This window comes from Pipistrellus kuhlii, unplaced genomic scaffold (assembly GCF_014108245.1).
Source record: "Pipistrellus kuhlii isolate mPipKuh1 unplaced genomic scaffold, mPipKuh1.p scaffold_m20_p_5, whole genome shotgun sequence".
Lineage (NCBI taxonomy): Eukaryota > Metazoa > Chordata > Mammalia > Chiroptera > Vespertilionidae > Pipistrellus > Pipistrellus kuhlii.
The window spans coordinates 66226849-66241748 of NW_023425551.1; the positions used below are offsets into that span (position 1 = coordinate 66226849).

The following is a 14900-nucleotide window of genomic DNA, read 5'->3' on the forward strand; positions in this document are numbered from 1 at the left end:
TTGCTGGCCGCAGTGGGCGTCATGGGCATCATACTGATTGGTGGCATTCCGGTAGCTGGCTTTATATATATATGGGTAATCTCTTCATGAACATTAAGACTAAAATTCACTGTCTACTGCCAGGCACTTTGTAGGAGCCTTCTTAATTTGTCAGGGTCAGTTTGAGCACCTTGGGAAAACCAGCACACCTTTTCCATTCCCATTTCCTCATCTCCATACTGGGATGGGTGGTCAATAGATGATTTCTAAGGCAACTTCCAGCTTTGACATTGTTTGGTCAGAAAAAAATTTTAAATTTACTATTATATTTGTAATATGCAAAAGATCTGCCAATGGATTTTCTTTTTATAGTCTCTTGTTCATGTTTCATGGAAGTATTTCTCCTTTCATCTCTCTAAAGATATGTAATTTGTTTCACAATTTTTTCCTACTGACTATACTTTCCTGTTTCGTAAGTTTGATTCTCTGTGTGAGGGGCTTTCTCATGTGCCTGGTGTTCCTTGCTTGTCCACCGATTTTTAAGAACGAGACCCTGAATGCTGACTGGAGCGGATGTGTGAGGGTGGGAGTGGCTTGTTGACTGAGAAGGATGGAACCTGTCCTGTGGAGGCGCTTGTGTCAGTATCTGCAGGTCTTTGAGCGGAGAGGCTGTTTTCCCTCCACTCTGCCTCCTGGGTATATGCCAGGCATTCCCGAGTCCCAGGGCTGAGGAGAGATCCTTCCCACTGTATCTTACCGTGTCAGTGTGCTGCTTTGCTCCCAGTTGGAGGTCATTTGAGTTGATTTCATGGGTGTTAGGACTATTTTTTTAATCATTGCATGTTCTAATATCCTCACAATAAATACATATTGCTTTTGTATTAAAATCTTAAACACACCAAAAAATGTCAGCTACAAAAAATTTATTTTCAGCTCTCTAAGCGAAATAAGTGAAAGTTGCTTTAGTGGACATGAAGGAGACTTTGAACTTGGTATCCACTGGCTGTCAGCCACAGGTCATTAGGACAGGTGGCAAATCAACAGAATCTTCAAATTCCACTTTCCTTAGGAATATTTTTCTAGCTATACTTTACTATGTCCTAATCAGATATTTTGTTAACTTGTGTATCAAAACTAATAGTTATGTCATGAAGAGCTGCCTTATCTTAGGCGTGTCTCGTCTTCCTCCCTCTTTTCTAATTCGAGGAACATGTCACATCAGATTGCTGCAGAGAGCCAACCTCAGTGGAACTCTTCTTTCTGTATACACCCAAACTAAACATGCTTAACTTTCATCTTTAACATAACATGTATTGGCTATGTATTTATTTAAAATGTTCTTGTTGATTTGTGAGAGGGAGGGATAGAAACATCAGTGATGAGAATCATTGATCGGCTGCCTCCTGCACGCCCTCTACTGGAGATTGAGTCCAAAACCCAGGCATGTGCCCTGACAGGGAACAGCACTGTGACCACAACCACTGAGCAACACTGGCTGGGCATGTTTTGGCTTTTAAAAAGGCCTATCCCATACTGCATTGTAAGGATGTATGAAGTGTCTTTTAACATTGATATGAAAGCAACTGTGGCTGCAGATACTGATTTCTGAAAACACGTTATTACTGACTCTAGCTGTATTTGAATCACAAAAAGAAACCAATCTGGTAGGACTGCCAGACACGAACTCTGAAATTTTACTAGTATTGTTATTAGGGAGGTAACCTAGTTTACTTGATGGTTAGCTCTCTCCCAAGCTTAGTTCTGGAAAAGGAGTTAGCCTGCATTTATATGATCCTCTACTGTTCTTTTAAGAATGAAGATAACTGTTTGATCTTATTGAAGTCTTCCAGTGCTGAGAGATTCATTCTTTCTCATTTAATGGATAAGTCAGAGTGCAGAGAGCTCTAGCCTGCATATAAAAAACAATGATGAAATGAGGCAGTGATTCTTAAGCCTTTGCTGGCTACTCTGGGACTGTTTATTATTTTGATGTTTAAAAGAGGCCATCCAAATCCATTTTCTTGAAAGAAACATTTATTTATAATCTCTATTGGTCAAATTGTTTCAAACAAATCCAGAACAGGTTTTCACTTGTTGAGCCTTTAGTGTAAAGACAGTATGCCATGCGTGAAAGAAACGCTTATCCAGTAAAGCTCCCTCCTGACCACTTGACTACTGGAATCAGGCAGCAGACTAATGTGACAGAAATCTGCTTGAAAAGGGGCATGATTTAAAGCTCATAGTAAGATTTTTCACAACAAAAATGTTTTTAAACAACATCTAATATCAACTTCTTAATTTTAAAACAAAACACCCTAGAACCAACTATCCCTTTAAATTAAAAAATAATAATCAATTTATACTCTCTTAAAAGAACTCCAACAATGTAAAATAAGTTCCAATCCCAGATATATATATATAATATGTACATTTATAACTTAGGTGCTCTTTTGCACTATATGCTTTCATTCATGCAACACTGACAGAGGACTGGGTGCGTGGCTCTACAGAGGCCTCTCTGAGAAAGCAGTGTAGCTCCTCACTCGGCCAAAGAACAAGGGGGTGTACATCTTGTCAATCTCAAAAGCAGTGACTGCAGTCTCACCAGTTGACCTGGAAATAATGCACAAAATTACAAGTTACCAGAAAATTTCAATTCCTTTAATATATCTCAGTAAGTTTTAAATAAAGGCTCATTGTTGAAAATTTTAAATATTTAGCAAAGTACCAAAAAGAAGTCACTCATAATTCTATCATTCAGACACAGCAATACAAAACATCCTTTTCCAGTATTTCTTCTAAATACATCAACCTATCAAGTTTTCCTATTGAGATCACACTCTATTAGTGATCCTGCTTTTTTCATTTAACATCATGACATATGCATTTCATAACATCATTAAATACTCTTCAGAAGTCATATTTAGTGGCTGCGTAATATTTCTCTGTCTACTTGTACCACAGTTTACTTAATAATTCCCCTTTTGTTGGAGATATAGGTTGTTTTCAGTACTAGGCAATTAAAATGTGTTTTTTATTATGTCCTTTGGATATATTCCAAAAAGTAGAATTTCTAAGTCAAAAGCAATAGACATTTAAAGACTATTGTTAAAATGTAATAAAGAATTATAATTCTAAAATATAATATTTGCATGAACAACAACATAATTACAGATGGGAGGGAAAGAAAGCAAAAGACAAGTTACACTACTGCTACAGTCCTTTATATTTTTCTCCCCAAAAGGAGAAATAGACTAAAAAAAGTTCAAGTGCCTTTATAAATATTATTAGTGCCTGATGCATGAAATTCATGCAAGAGTAGGCCTTCCTTCCCCCAGCTGCCAGCACCAGCTTCCCCCTGGCACCTGAGACCCGGAATTCCCTCCAGCTACTGGCAGGCACCCAGGACTTGGGCTTCCCTCTCAGCCCAGGCTTCGTCCAGAAGGACATCCTGTCTAATTAGCATATTACTCTTTTATTATTGTAGAAAAGGAAATCAATGAGAACCTTAGCAGCTACACGCAATGCCTCTTATATCTTTCTCCTTCCTAAAACATGATGCTTTTCATTTCTTTATTCTACTTCTGGGTTCGGTTTCTTTCTTTGAAAAGGAAAATTCCATAGATTACTGAGATAAACAAGAGATAAGTGAGAAAAAAGAAAACTTCTAGGACTTTTCCAAAAATGAGTACAAAAATTTATTTGTGGCCAAAAAGTTTTCAATAGGTGGTCAAGGTTGTGTAGTAGGTTAATTGAAGGTGATCTCAAAATGTTTGGATTCAACTAGAATGGAAAGGCTTCAGTCACACAGCAACATTCTTTCAATTCCAACAGCATTTCACTTCAATAGCTACATGAACTGATATTTTATTAATTCTTTTTACTTATTTTTGTATTGCTCCTTTTTCACACATATTCTCTGCTCTTACAGGTAACTCAAGGGTCCAAGATGGCAGCACAGGAAGATGCTGAGCCTTCCTCCCAAGAACATATCAACTGAATACTTATAATTGGAGCAATTCTCCTGAGAGACAACTGAGGGCCAAATGAACAGCTTCTGCACAACAAACAAGAGAGAGAAACTGCAGAGAGAAGGTTGGGGAACCATGAGAGCACTATGGGAGCTGAGGAAGCCATCAGGCCTGGATCAAGGGGTGAGAGCCATAGTGTGGGTACAGGGGGCCCCTTTGCAGGCCAGAAGGGAGTGGTAGACATATTTTAAGTATGAAAAGCAAGAACTTACAACAAGATTACTCTACCCACTAAGGCTGTCATTTAGAATCAAAAGAGATAAATAGCTTCCTACACAAGAAAAAGCTAAATATTGTAATTATTAAGTAAAGGAGTTCATCACCACTAAACTAGCATAACAAGAAATTTTAAAGGTTTTTCTTTAAGAACAAATATGAATAATAAAACGGCAATAACTAGATAACTATTACTTTAAATGTAAATGGATTAAACACTCCACTCAAAATACATAAGGTGACTGAATGGATAAGAAAACAATGCTGTCTATAAGACAAAGTAAAGGGGTGGAAAAATATTTCATGCAAATGGAAACAATAACAAAAAGTTGGGGTAGCAATACTTATATCAGACAAAACAGACTTTAAAGCAAAGACTATAACAAGAGACAAAGACTCAGCAATTCCACTTCTGAGTATTTATCTGAAGAGAAACACTAATTCAAAGAGAAATATCTACCCCTATGCTCCCTACAGCATTATTTACAACTGCCAAGATATGGAAGCAACCTGAGTATCCATAGACAGACAATATATGAAGATATGGTACATATATATAATGGAATATTACTCAGCCATAAAAAAGATATCTTACCATTTGTGACAACATGGATGGACCTAGGGTATTATGCTAAGTGAAGTCAGACAGAAAGATAAATACCATATGATTTCACTTACATGTGGGATCTAAAGAACAAAATAAACTAATGAACAAAACAGACAAACTCATAGATACAGAGAACATTTGGATGGCTGCCAGATAGGGATTGGGAGGATGGGTTAAAAAAGGGGAAGGGAGTAAGATGTATAAAGTGCCAGTACTACAGTAAACAGTCATGGGGGTATAAGGTACTCAAAGTATAGTCAATAATATTGTAATAACTATGTATGGTGCAGACTTATCAGGGTGATCACTTCATAAATTATATAAATCTATAATCACTTTGTTGTATATCTGAAAAAATGTCAACTGTAGTTAAAAAAATTATTTAAAAATCTTGCAATTTGCAACAACATGGAGAGTATTATGCTAAAATAAGTCAGACAAAGACAAATACCACATGGTTTAACTTATATGTAGAACATAAAGAATATAAACGAATAAACAAAATAGTAAGACTCATAGATATAGAGAACAGACTGGAAGTTGCCAGAGGGAAGGAGGTGTTGGGGAAATGGGTGAACATGTGAAGGGAATATAGTCAGTATTATTGTGATAAGTTTACATGGTGACAGATGGTTACTAGAATTACTGTAGTGATCATATTGTAAGGTACATAAATGTCAAATTATTATATTGTACATCTGAAACTAATATAATACTATGTACAAAACAGGTATAGCAGACTTCACTGTAAAATTCTTTCAACTTTTCTATATGCTTAAAATTTTTCATAATAAAATGTTTGAACATGAGGAATAAAATAAGAATGGTGGAATATACCTGTAATAATTGAAAATAATGTTTCTGAAGAACATTTAAAGATATTACACATGATTATCTATATATATACATATACATATCTATATATATATATACAGTCTAAGCCAGCGTTTTTCAACCGCTGTTCCGCGGCACACTAGTGTGCCGCGAGATGTTGCCTGGTGTGCCGTAGGTGCAGACAAGACAAGAATTTTATAATTTTTCACTATTTTGTTTACTTAATATTTCATAATAAAGTAATTATAAAATACTTTGTGTTTTATTTGATTCCTATTCAAGAGAATTACTTTAGTCAATATAGGCACAGAGTTAAATTTTTTAACATTTTCTAATGGTGGTGTGCTTCGTGATTTTTTTCATGAAACAAGTGTGCCTTTGCCCAAAAAAGGTTGAAAAACACTGGTCTAAGCAACCGAAGGACCTAATGACTGGTAGGCAGGTCTTTATTCTGTGCACTGACCACTAGGGGGCAGATGCTCAACACAGCAGCTGCCTCCTGGTGGTCAGTGCACTTCCACAGACAACCTCCCAAGGCTGACCAACCTCCTGCAGTCCCTCCCCCTAGCTGGGTGGGTGGTCAGTGCACTTCCACAGCTAACATCCCACAGCTGGCCAACCTCCGCGGTCCCTTCCCTCAGCCGGCCAGCCCTGATCGGGACTGGGTGAGACAGCCCAATGGGCACTAATTGCCTGTCAGGCCACGGGACTCCACCCGTGCACGAACTTGTGCACCAGGCCTCTAGTATAACACAAAATGTTAAAAATCCTAACTCCTAGAACAAAGAACTACACAGGAACTATCGAACAGATTTGGCTTTGGAATACAAGAGGTCTTCTTAGCAGACTTATTTAAATCAGCATATAATCCCTGAGAATAAACCAAATGGAAAAAAAGTAAATAATGGTCAGACAGACATGGAGAGAAGAAAAAATCTGATGTTTTAAAATTGCCCTGAATAAGTCGACACATGAATAGCTTAGAATGACTGTCATTCTACTCATGGAATGCCGTTTTCATTTCCAAAGCAGCGGTGCCCAGCCACGTTCCCACTGACACTGTGAGCTATGGATGCCTGGCCCACTTTCAGTTTGCTTTTTTCTTTTTAGTCACTTTCTGGGTTGGCAGAGTAATATTATACTCTGCTTCTGTAATGTTAACTCAGGTTAACATCATGTGAGAGTTTCCTAAGCCTGACATGAAGTACACATTTATTCTGTAACCTTGGTATTTTTATTACATTCACCTACTTGTACGTAATGTGACAAGAATGATGTATCCAGATGAGTTTGTTGAACCTCTGGTGGCCACTGGAACACAGCTGTAGTCCTACATGAAAACTCTGATCTGCTTCTTGGACAGAGACACGGCGAAAATATCTGTATTTATAGTCAAGTGGTTTCTGTAAAAGAAAAGGTGCATGAACTGTAATGAAACCTCACTTCACTGAGATTTCATTATTAGAATATTTATTGGAATATACTGGGTAGGGCAAAAGGAGGCTTACAGTTGTATGCGATACACAGTTTATTCTTGCATTATTATTATTCTTGTATATATTTCTCCATATGAACTGTAAACTTATTTTTGCCTACCCCTGTATTATGCAAGAATAACGTAACATCTGTACATAGTAAAATTGTTTTGGATATCACATACAAATGAGTATGAGTGTCTTGAAAAACATAAGTTTTTTCCTCCTAATCATCATAATAACCTCATGTACTAAATATGACTGCATTATTGCTATTTAATAGCTAAAGGAATGAAGACCCAGGCAGCTGAGTTAACACAGCAGTTTCAGAATGGAATTAAGACTTCTACCTCCTATCTTAAAAGACTAGTATTTCCTTCTACCTAAAAACACTTGGGAATTTTTAGAGAGAGAAAATAAGTTGGTGAAGCCTGCAGAAAAAGCATTGAGTATAACTTATTTTTTTTGCAATAACAGTAAAATCATCAATGGATAAATGTGACAAGCTTCATTAGAATCACACTTCTGAAAATACTGCTTCTAAAAAAAAGTATCAACGCTACGTATGGTTTCATTGTTATATTCCAAAGAGAAAATTGGCTTTCTACATGGGAATTCCTAAATTCTTATTAGATAAAACCTAAATAACTAGGGGCTCACAAATTCCCCATTTCTGACCCCAGGAAACACATGGCCAAGGTCACTGTCACAGGACTATCTCTGCTCCGCAGAAGCTGCCCCAGATTTCAGAAGCCTACCAGAGCCAGGAGGAGGAGCCAGGACAGTTAGCCACAGGGTGATAGGACTAGAACTCACAGAGAACCCTACCCTAACTATCTCGACACATAATGCTAGAGAAGAAAGGGAGATTCAGAACAAGGGAAACTTCTTTCAAATCCTACACCAACTTACAAAAGCAATAGGCTAGCAATTATTACTTTCTCACAACTGCATTATGATTTTTAACCATGACTAAAAAATTGCACATGGAGAAAATTTGTAAAAATGAAAATTAGGTCCTTGATCTGTTACGAGTTTAAAGCCCTCTAGAGTAGGGGTGTCGAACTCAATCAGAGAAGGGGCCAAAATCTAAAATCCAGCCTAAATCGCGGGCCGAATGGTTTACTGAACAGTCATAAACTGTCATTGTGATGGAAACGCAGCGGAGTGCAGTGATGACAGCGCGGTGCGGGCCACATTGCAAGGCCTGGCGGGACGGATTTGGCCCGCGGGCCTTGTGTTTGACACATGTGCTCTAGAGGGTAATAATCCAGCAATCATATTTGCCTGGCATTTTCATTCTTTTGCAAAAATGGGAAGAAGGAAATATCTTACATTAGCTTATATCCATTAGAAACTGAAATTCTCTATATGGGGAGAGAATCCAAGATGGCTGCACAGGTAAACACCTAGCCGAAGCCGCACACAACAATTTCAATAAAATACAACTAAAATATAAAATGGACATTACCCAGAACTACAGGAAAGTCGACTGACTGGAAATTCTACAACGAGAAGCAAGGAGAAAACCAGAAGGAAGAGCGGAGGAGCTGTAAAAGCCTAAGGTACGGAGACATGCGGTGCGCGCGGAGAGGATGGAGCTGGAGAGGGGCGGTTGAGTGCCTGGCTGGCGTAACCTAGAGGGAAGGAGATAAAAGTTCCGACTGTGCTGAGCCCCAGTTCCGACTGCTCTGAACCCCAGTTCTAGGCCAGACCCCAGGGATCCAGGCTCATCCATAGGGAGCTGGGCTGTAAGGTGAAACCCTGGGGGAGCGGCGAAAGGAGGTCCCGGAGGCACACACGTTGCTCGCAGAGAAGGGACGGTTGGCTGTGCCACAGGATTGCCCTGGCGGGAAGGAGACAAAAGCTCCGGACTGCTCTAAACGCCACCTCCAACTCCACTTCCAACTGAACTGAACCCAGTTCCGGGCTCATTGGGAGAGAGCCTAGACTGTTTGGTAGCAGGCGAAAATCGAGGGCACCTTTTTCTCAGAGGTGCTTGCAACGAGTACTGAAGGACCCTGGGCATTACTGAGACTCAGGAGCCACATAGGGCAAGGCTGACAGAAGCCAAGGCTGTAGGCTCCACCCTGAAACCCCGCCCCATCAGGGAAGCTGCGAAAATGCCGAGACAACGAAATAGATCACAAACGAAAGAAATGGAAGACAAAAAGCGACTGGATATAGAGTTCAAATCTAAGCTTATAAGGTTTTTCAAGAATTTCCTAGAAAAGGTCGATAAGACCTATGAGGATATGAAAAGGGATCAACTAGAATTAATAAGGAATCAACAAGAAATAAGGGATCAACAAGAAATAAAGAATACTTTGTCTGAAATAAAAAATATTATACAGAGTCCTAAAAATAGAATGGAAGATCGCAAAAATCAAGTCAAAGATTTGGAACATAAAGAGCCAGAAGACACTCCTCCACAGAAGACAGAAGGCAAGAGAATCCAGAAAATTGAAGATAATGTAAGAAACTTCTGGGACAACTTCAAGCGAACCAACATCAGAATTATGGGGGTCCCAGAAGATGAGAGAGAGCAAGATATCGAAAACATACTGAAAGAAATAGTGACAGAAAACTTCCCCCACCTGGTGAAAGAATTAGACTTACAAGTCCAGGAAGCGCACAGAACCCCAAACAAAAGGAATCCAAAGAGGACCACACCAAGACAAATCATAATTAAAATTCCAAGAGCAAAAGACAAAGAATATTAAAAGCAGCAAGAGCAAAGCAGGTAGTTACCTATAAAGGAGCACCTATATGATTGTCAGCTGATTTCTCAACAGAAACCATGCAGGCCAGACGGTAATGGCAAGAAATATTCAAGGTGATGAATAGTAAGAACCTACAGGCAAAGATAATCTACCCAGCAAAGCTATCACTCAGAATCGACAGCCAGATAAAGAGCTTCACTAATAAAAAAAAGCTAAAGGAGTTCATCACCACCAAACCAGAATTATATGAATTGCTGAAGGGGGTTCTTTCAGGAGAGAAAGTAAATACAGATAAAAATTATGAACAACTAATACGTAACTATCAACAAGTGAATCTAAAAACCAAGGAAATTTAAAAAAAAAATCTGAGGAACAATATTAACTGTTGAATATAATAGAATCAGAGGTATGGAAGGGGAGTGAACTGATGATTCTTAGGGAAAAGGGGAGAGGGGGATGTGGGAAGAGACTGAACATAAACTGTGCACCTATGGATGAGGACAATGGGGAGTGGGGAAAGGGCAGAGGGTGGGATGAGAACCTGATCGAGGAGAGCAATGGAGGGGGGGTGGGGGGGGAGGAGCATTTGTAATAACATGAACAATAAAAATTTATTAAAAAAAAGAAAAAAAAGAAAAGAAATTCTCTATATGAATATCCTTATGAAAGAATTACTCATTTGAGTTAATTTAGGAAGAAAATCCCCTATGATTCAAAATGAAAAAAGAAAAAAAAAATCATATTCAGGTATCATTTTACTAGTTATTTTACAGGATATTTTGGCTTTTCATTTTCACATGTGAAAAAACTAGACCAGAAAAAACATTTGGAGAAAAACAAGCTGATCCAATTAAAAATAACCACATTTTAGAAAACCCTCCAGTTCTCTTTAGAGAGATGCTATAAGTCAACATACATTTTGTATAATAGTATAAATAATGAAACAGTATATTTGACCCTTTCTAGTCAAGAATCCTTGAATGAAAGGTTACTCAAAAGTAGCCCTAGCTGGTTTGGCTCAGTAGATAGAGCACTGACCTACAGACCGAGAGGAACCAGGTTTGATTCCAGTCAAGGGCACAGGTTTGATTCCAGTCAAGGGCACGGATCTCGGTTGCAGGCTCCTTCCTGGCCCAGGCCCCTTCCTAGCCCAGGAGCTGGTTGGGGCACGTGCAGAAGGCAACCAATCGATGTGTTCTCTCATATCGATATTTCTCTCTGTCTTTCCCTCTCTCTTCCACTCTCTCTAAAAATCAATGGAAAATATCCTCAGGTGAGGATTAAAAAAAAAAAAAAAAAGTAAACTGCTATTTCAACTTTGTATACTCACTTCTTCTTTTTTCTTAGTTATCACAGCAAATACTTTGGTCTGATTGTCTGTATCTTGTGACAAGCGATAATGGCCCAGTAGAACTGCATCAGTTCTAAAAATAAAAAATATACTTTAAATCTAAGTCTATTGATCAGTTATTACATGTATTTAAGTAATCTAGGAAGTAATGGATTATAATAGTGTTTAAGAACTTGCTCGAGAAGAAATCAGCTAGGATGTGAGTGAACCTGGTTTCCAAGGCCACAGCGACCCACTGAAGTACACTCTCCAGGGGAAAGGTGCAGAATTTATCTTTTTCACAAATGCCCACCCAGTGACTGTTAAATCATCCAGTAGTAAGTTAAGGAAACACAGGATTACATTAACCTATACATTCATATAAAATGTGACCTGGATAGAAAACTATAGAAAAACACTACCTGGTATTCCGAGTTCTTAAACGAGGAACAATGGACTGAGGCTCCTCGGGGGTTGTCAACATCATCACATGGCCATCAGGAAAGAACCTTATGTACCTGTGTAAACAGGAACAGAACACCAAAAAACACCACACACAAAGTATAAAACTCGTCCTTCTCTACTGGTACCTCAACCTAGCCATAGCTGTGAAACCGAGACGGAAATACTATGGCAAACATCATTAAAACATGACTGACAACTTGTGAGGCCAGCAACAAAGAACGAAAGGCACTTTATTATCTTCCTTATAGGGAACTGCTGAACTTTTAGTTTCACTCACTGAATAAAAAAGACCAAATAATACTCTATTAAAGTTCTGTATGTTTTTTCCTAAAGCACTAATATCAAACAAAAATGGAATCTCACAATACATAGTAATTCACATATCTACTTATATCTCACTGACAGTATTAACTGATAAACAAAAAGGCTGAATAAGAGCACAAGCTATTGGAAAAGGCAGATGAGTACACCAAGGGCAAAAGAGAAGGAAGAACTCTAAAATATAAAATATTCTTAGATTGAGAGGCTAGGAGGAATTAAATTTGCAGCAACCCATTGGTTCTGTTGAGTACAATTCTTTTTCTTTTTAAAAAAATATATATTTTCATTGATTTTTTACAGAGAGGAAGAGAGAGGGATAGAGAGTTAGAAACATTAATGAGAGAGAATCATCGATCAGCTGCCTCTTGCACACCCCCTACTGGGGATGTGTCCACAACCAAGGTACATGCCCTTGACCAGAATCAAACCTGGGACCTTTCAGTCCCCAGGCCGACGCTCTATCCATTGAGCCAAACCAGTTTCGGCCCATTAAAATTTTTAAAAATTTTAGTTTATATTAAGGAGAGAGGAGATTTTTATATGTTACACTAGAGGCTCTATCCACTGAGCCAAACCAGTTTCGGCTGAGTACAATTCTTATTATAAGAGTGGATAAAAATATTGAGGGCCATTTGTGGATAAATGCAAAAGCTACAGAGAAGAGATGTCCAATAACTAATTAATGAATACTTGGAGAGAGAGAATTTTTCACTCACTCAGTTTACTACAGTTGTACCTGTAATATTCCACTTGGTGCCAGGCTCTATAGAAACCATCAAGAGACTGTTCCCCTTGACGAATATATGTGGTTTTACTGATATACACTCCTATAAAAAAACAAAACAAAACACATTTTTTAAACAAATAAGAATAAATTTAAACATTTTTAAAATTAAAATCATATAGGACAGTTCTAGCTTCATTTTCATTGTAGTTTCCTTTAAATATGCTCATAATACTTAGGTCTGTTAGAGAAAACTAAGAATGGGTATTTATCAAAATCAACATGATAAATCTCTATTTCTCTTGAGTTCTAAAGGGTTCAACTTACCATCAAACCGAACACGGGGCCTTTCTAGAAACATCTCTCTCCAGGATGTGTATGGAACAAGTTTAATACAGCTTCTGCCCCAAACTTTCAAGCAGGCCAAACGCCATATTTCAGGGTCTCTAAGTAATAAAAGTACAGCATCAATATATGTAGAAGGCTAAGTCCCTATGTGCAGAAACGGTCCCTGCTACCAGCCATCTTCTATTCAGCAAGTATTTGAGTGCCTGCTAGGCATAGTCCTGGGTCTGGAGATAGATTGGTGGACAAAGGCCCTGCTCTTTTACTGTTGGGAAAGCAAGTAAACAGAAAGTTTCAGGTAATGTGCTCAGTGCAAAAACAAACAAAAGCAGGGTAAATAGACAAAGAAGTAGTAGTGGGAAAATAAAAACTATTTAGATACAGAGGCAAAGACAGGCCTCCCTGGGAGGTGATGAGGAAGAATGCCCTGGGCAGAAACTAGCAAGTGTAAGACCCTCAGGTGAGGGTGTGGCTGGCATGCTCTAACAAGGAGGGAGAAAAAAAAAAGACTGCATGGTTGCAGCTAAGTGAGCAAGGTGAAGTATAGACTACATAATTTCAGGGGTAGTCAGGGGCAGTTGAGATCCTAGTTACAGGTAGGAATGGCTATTAAATAAGTTAGAAGTCATCTGCCCATTTTCACCACTCCTGTTCGACATAGTTCTGGAAGTGCTAGCCATAGCAATGAGACAAGAAGAAGAAATAAAAGGTATCCAAATTGGAAAAGAAAACGTAAAACTGTCATTATTCGCAGATGACATGATACTGTACATAGAAAACCCTCAAAACTCCATACAAAAATTATTAGACTTAACAAATGAATATGGCAATATAGTAGGATACAAAATTAATGCCAAGAAGTCTATGGCATTTTTATACACCAATAGTGAACTTACAGAGAGATTAAAAAACAAACAAACAAAAAAAAAACTCATTTACCATCACACCAAAAAAATTAAGATACCTAGGAATAAACTAAGGAGGTAAAAGACCTGTACTCAGAAAACTATAGGATTGGTAGAATATACATCATTAAAATGTCCATACTACCCAAAGCAACCTACAGACTCAATGCACTCCCCATTAAAATTACCAATGGCATATTTCACAGTCCTAGAACAAACTCTCCAAAAATTCATCTGGAATAAAAAAAGACTCCAAATAGCTGCAGCAATCCTGAGAAAGAAGAACAAAGTAGGTGGGTCTCAATACCAGATATCAAGCTGTATTACAAAGCCACTGTTCTCAAAACTGCCTGGTACTGGCACAAGAACAGACATATAGACCAATGGAATAGAATAGAGAACCAAGAAATCGACCCAAACCACTATGCTCAATATTTGACAAAGGAGGCAAGAACATACAATGGAGTCAAGACAGTCTCTTCAATAAATGATGTTGGGAAAATTGGATACATGCAAAAAAAAATTAAACTAGACCATCAATTTACACCATACACAAAAATAAACTCAAAATGGATACAGGACTTAAACATAAGATAGGAAACATAAAATCTTAGAGGAATCCACAAGCAGCAAAATTTCAGACATATACTGAAGCAATATTTTCACTGATACAGCTCTTAAGGGAATGGAAACCAAAGAGAAAACAAACATATGGGACTACATCAAAATAAAAAGCTTCTGTACAGCAAAAGAAACCATCAACAAAACAAGAAAGCCCAATGCATGGGAGAACATATTTGCCAATGTTATCACCAATAAGGGTTTAATCTCCAACATTTATAGGGAATGCCACAACTTAACAAAAGGAAGATAAACAATCGAATCAAAAAATGGGCAACAGATCTAAATAGATACTTTTCAAAAGAAGACAGAAGGAAAGCCAAG

The 14900-nt window shown here is 38.1% G+C and overlaps 1 protein-coding gene and 1 long non-coding RNA gene across 2 annotated transcripts in view; one reads left to right on the forward strand and one right to left on the reverse strand.

Moving 5' to 3' along the window:
* Positions 1-1995: 1995 nt before the first annotated feature.
* Positions 1996-14900, reverse strand: part of FBXO9 (F-box protein 9) — a 37720-nt gene continuing 24815 nt past the window's right edge. The window contains exons 8-13 of the mRNA XM_036414517.1: positions 13033-13151; positions 12718-12808; positions 11618-11713; positions 11196-11289; positions 6919-7070; positions 1996-2592 (exon numbers count right to left, since the gene is read on the reverse strand). Coding sequence (XP_036270410.1) covers positions 2484-2592; positions 6919-7070; positions 11196-11289; positions 11618-11713; positions 12718-12808; positions 13033-13151 — 661 coding nt within the window. The 3' untranslated portion in view covers positions 1996-2483. The remainder of the gene's footprint in view (positions 2593-6918; positions 7071-11195; positions 11290-11617; positions 11714-12717; positions 12809-13032; positions 13152-14900) is intronic.
* On the forward strand, positions 12176-12868 carry LOC118705605. Its single transcript, XR_004983732.2, has 2 exons — positions 12176-12223; positions 12560-12868. It is a non-coding gene; the product is annotated as an uncharacterized LOC118705605 (long non-coding RNA).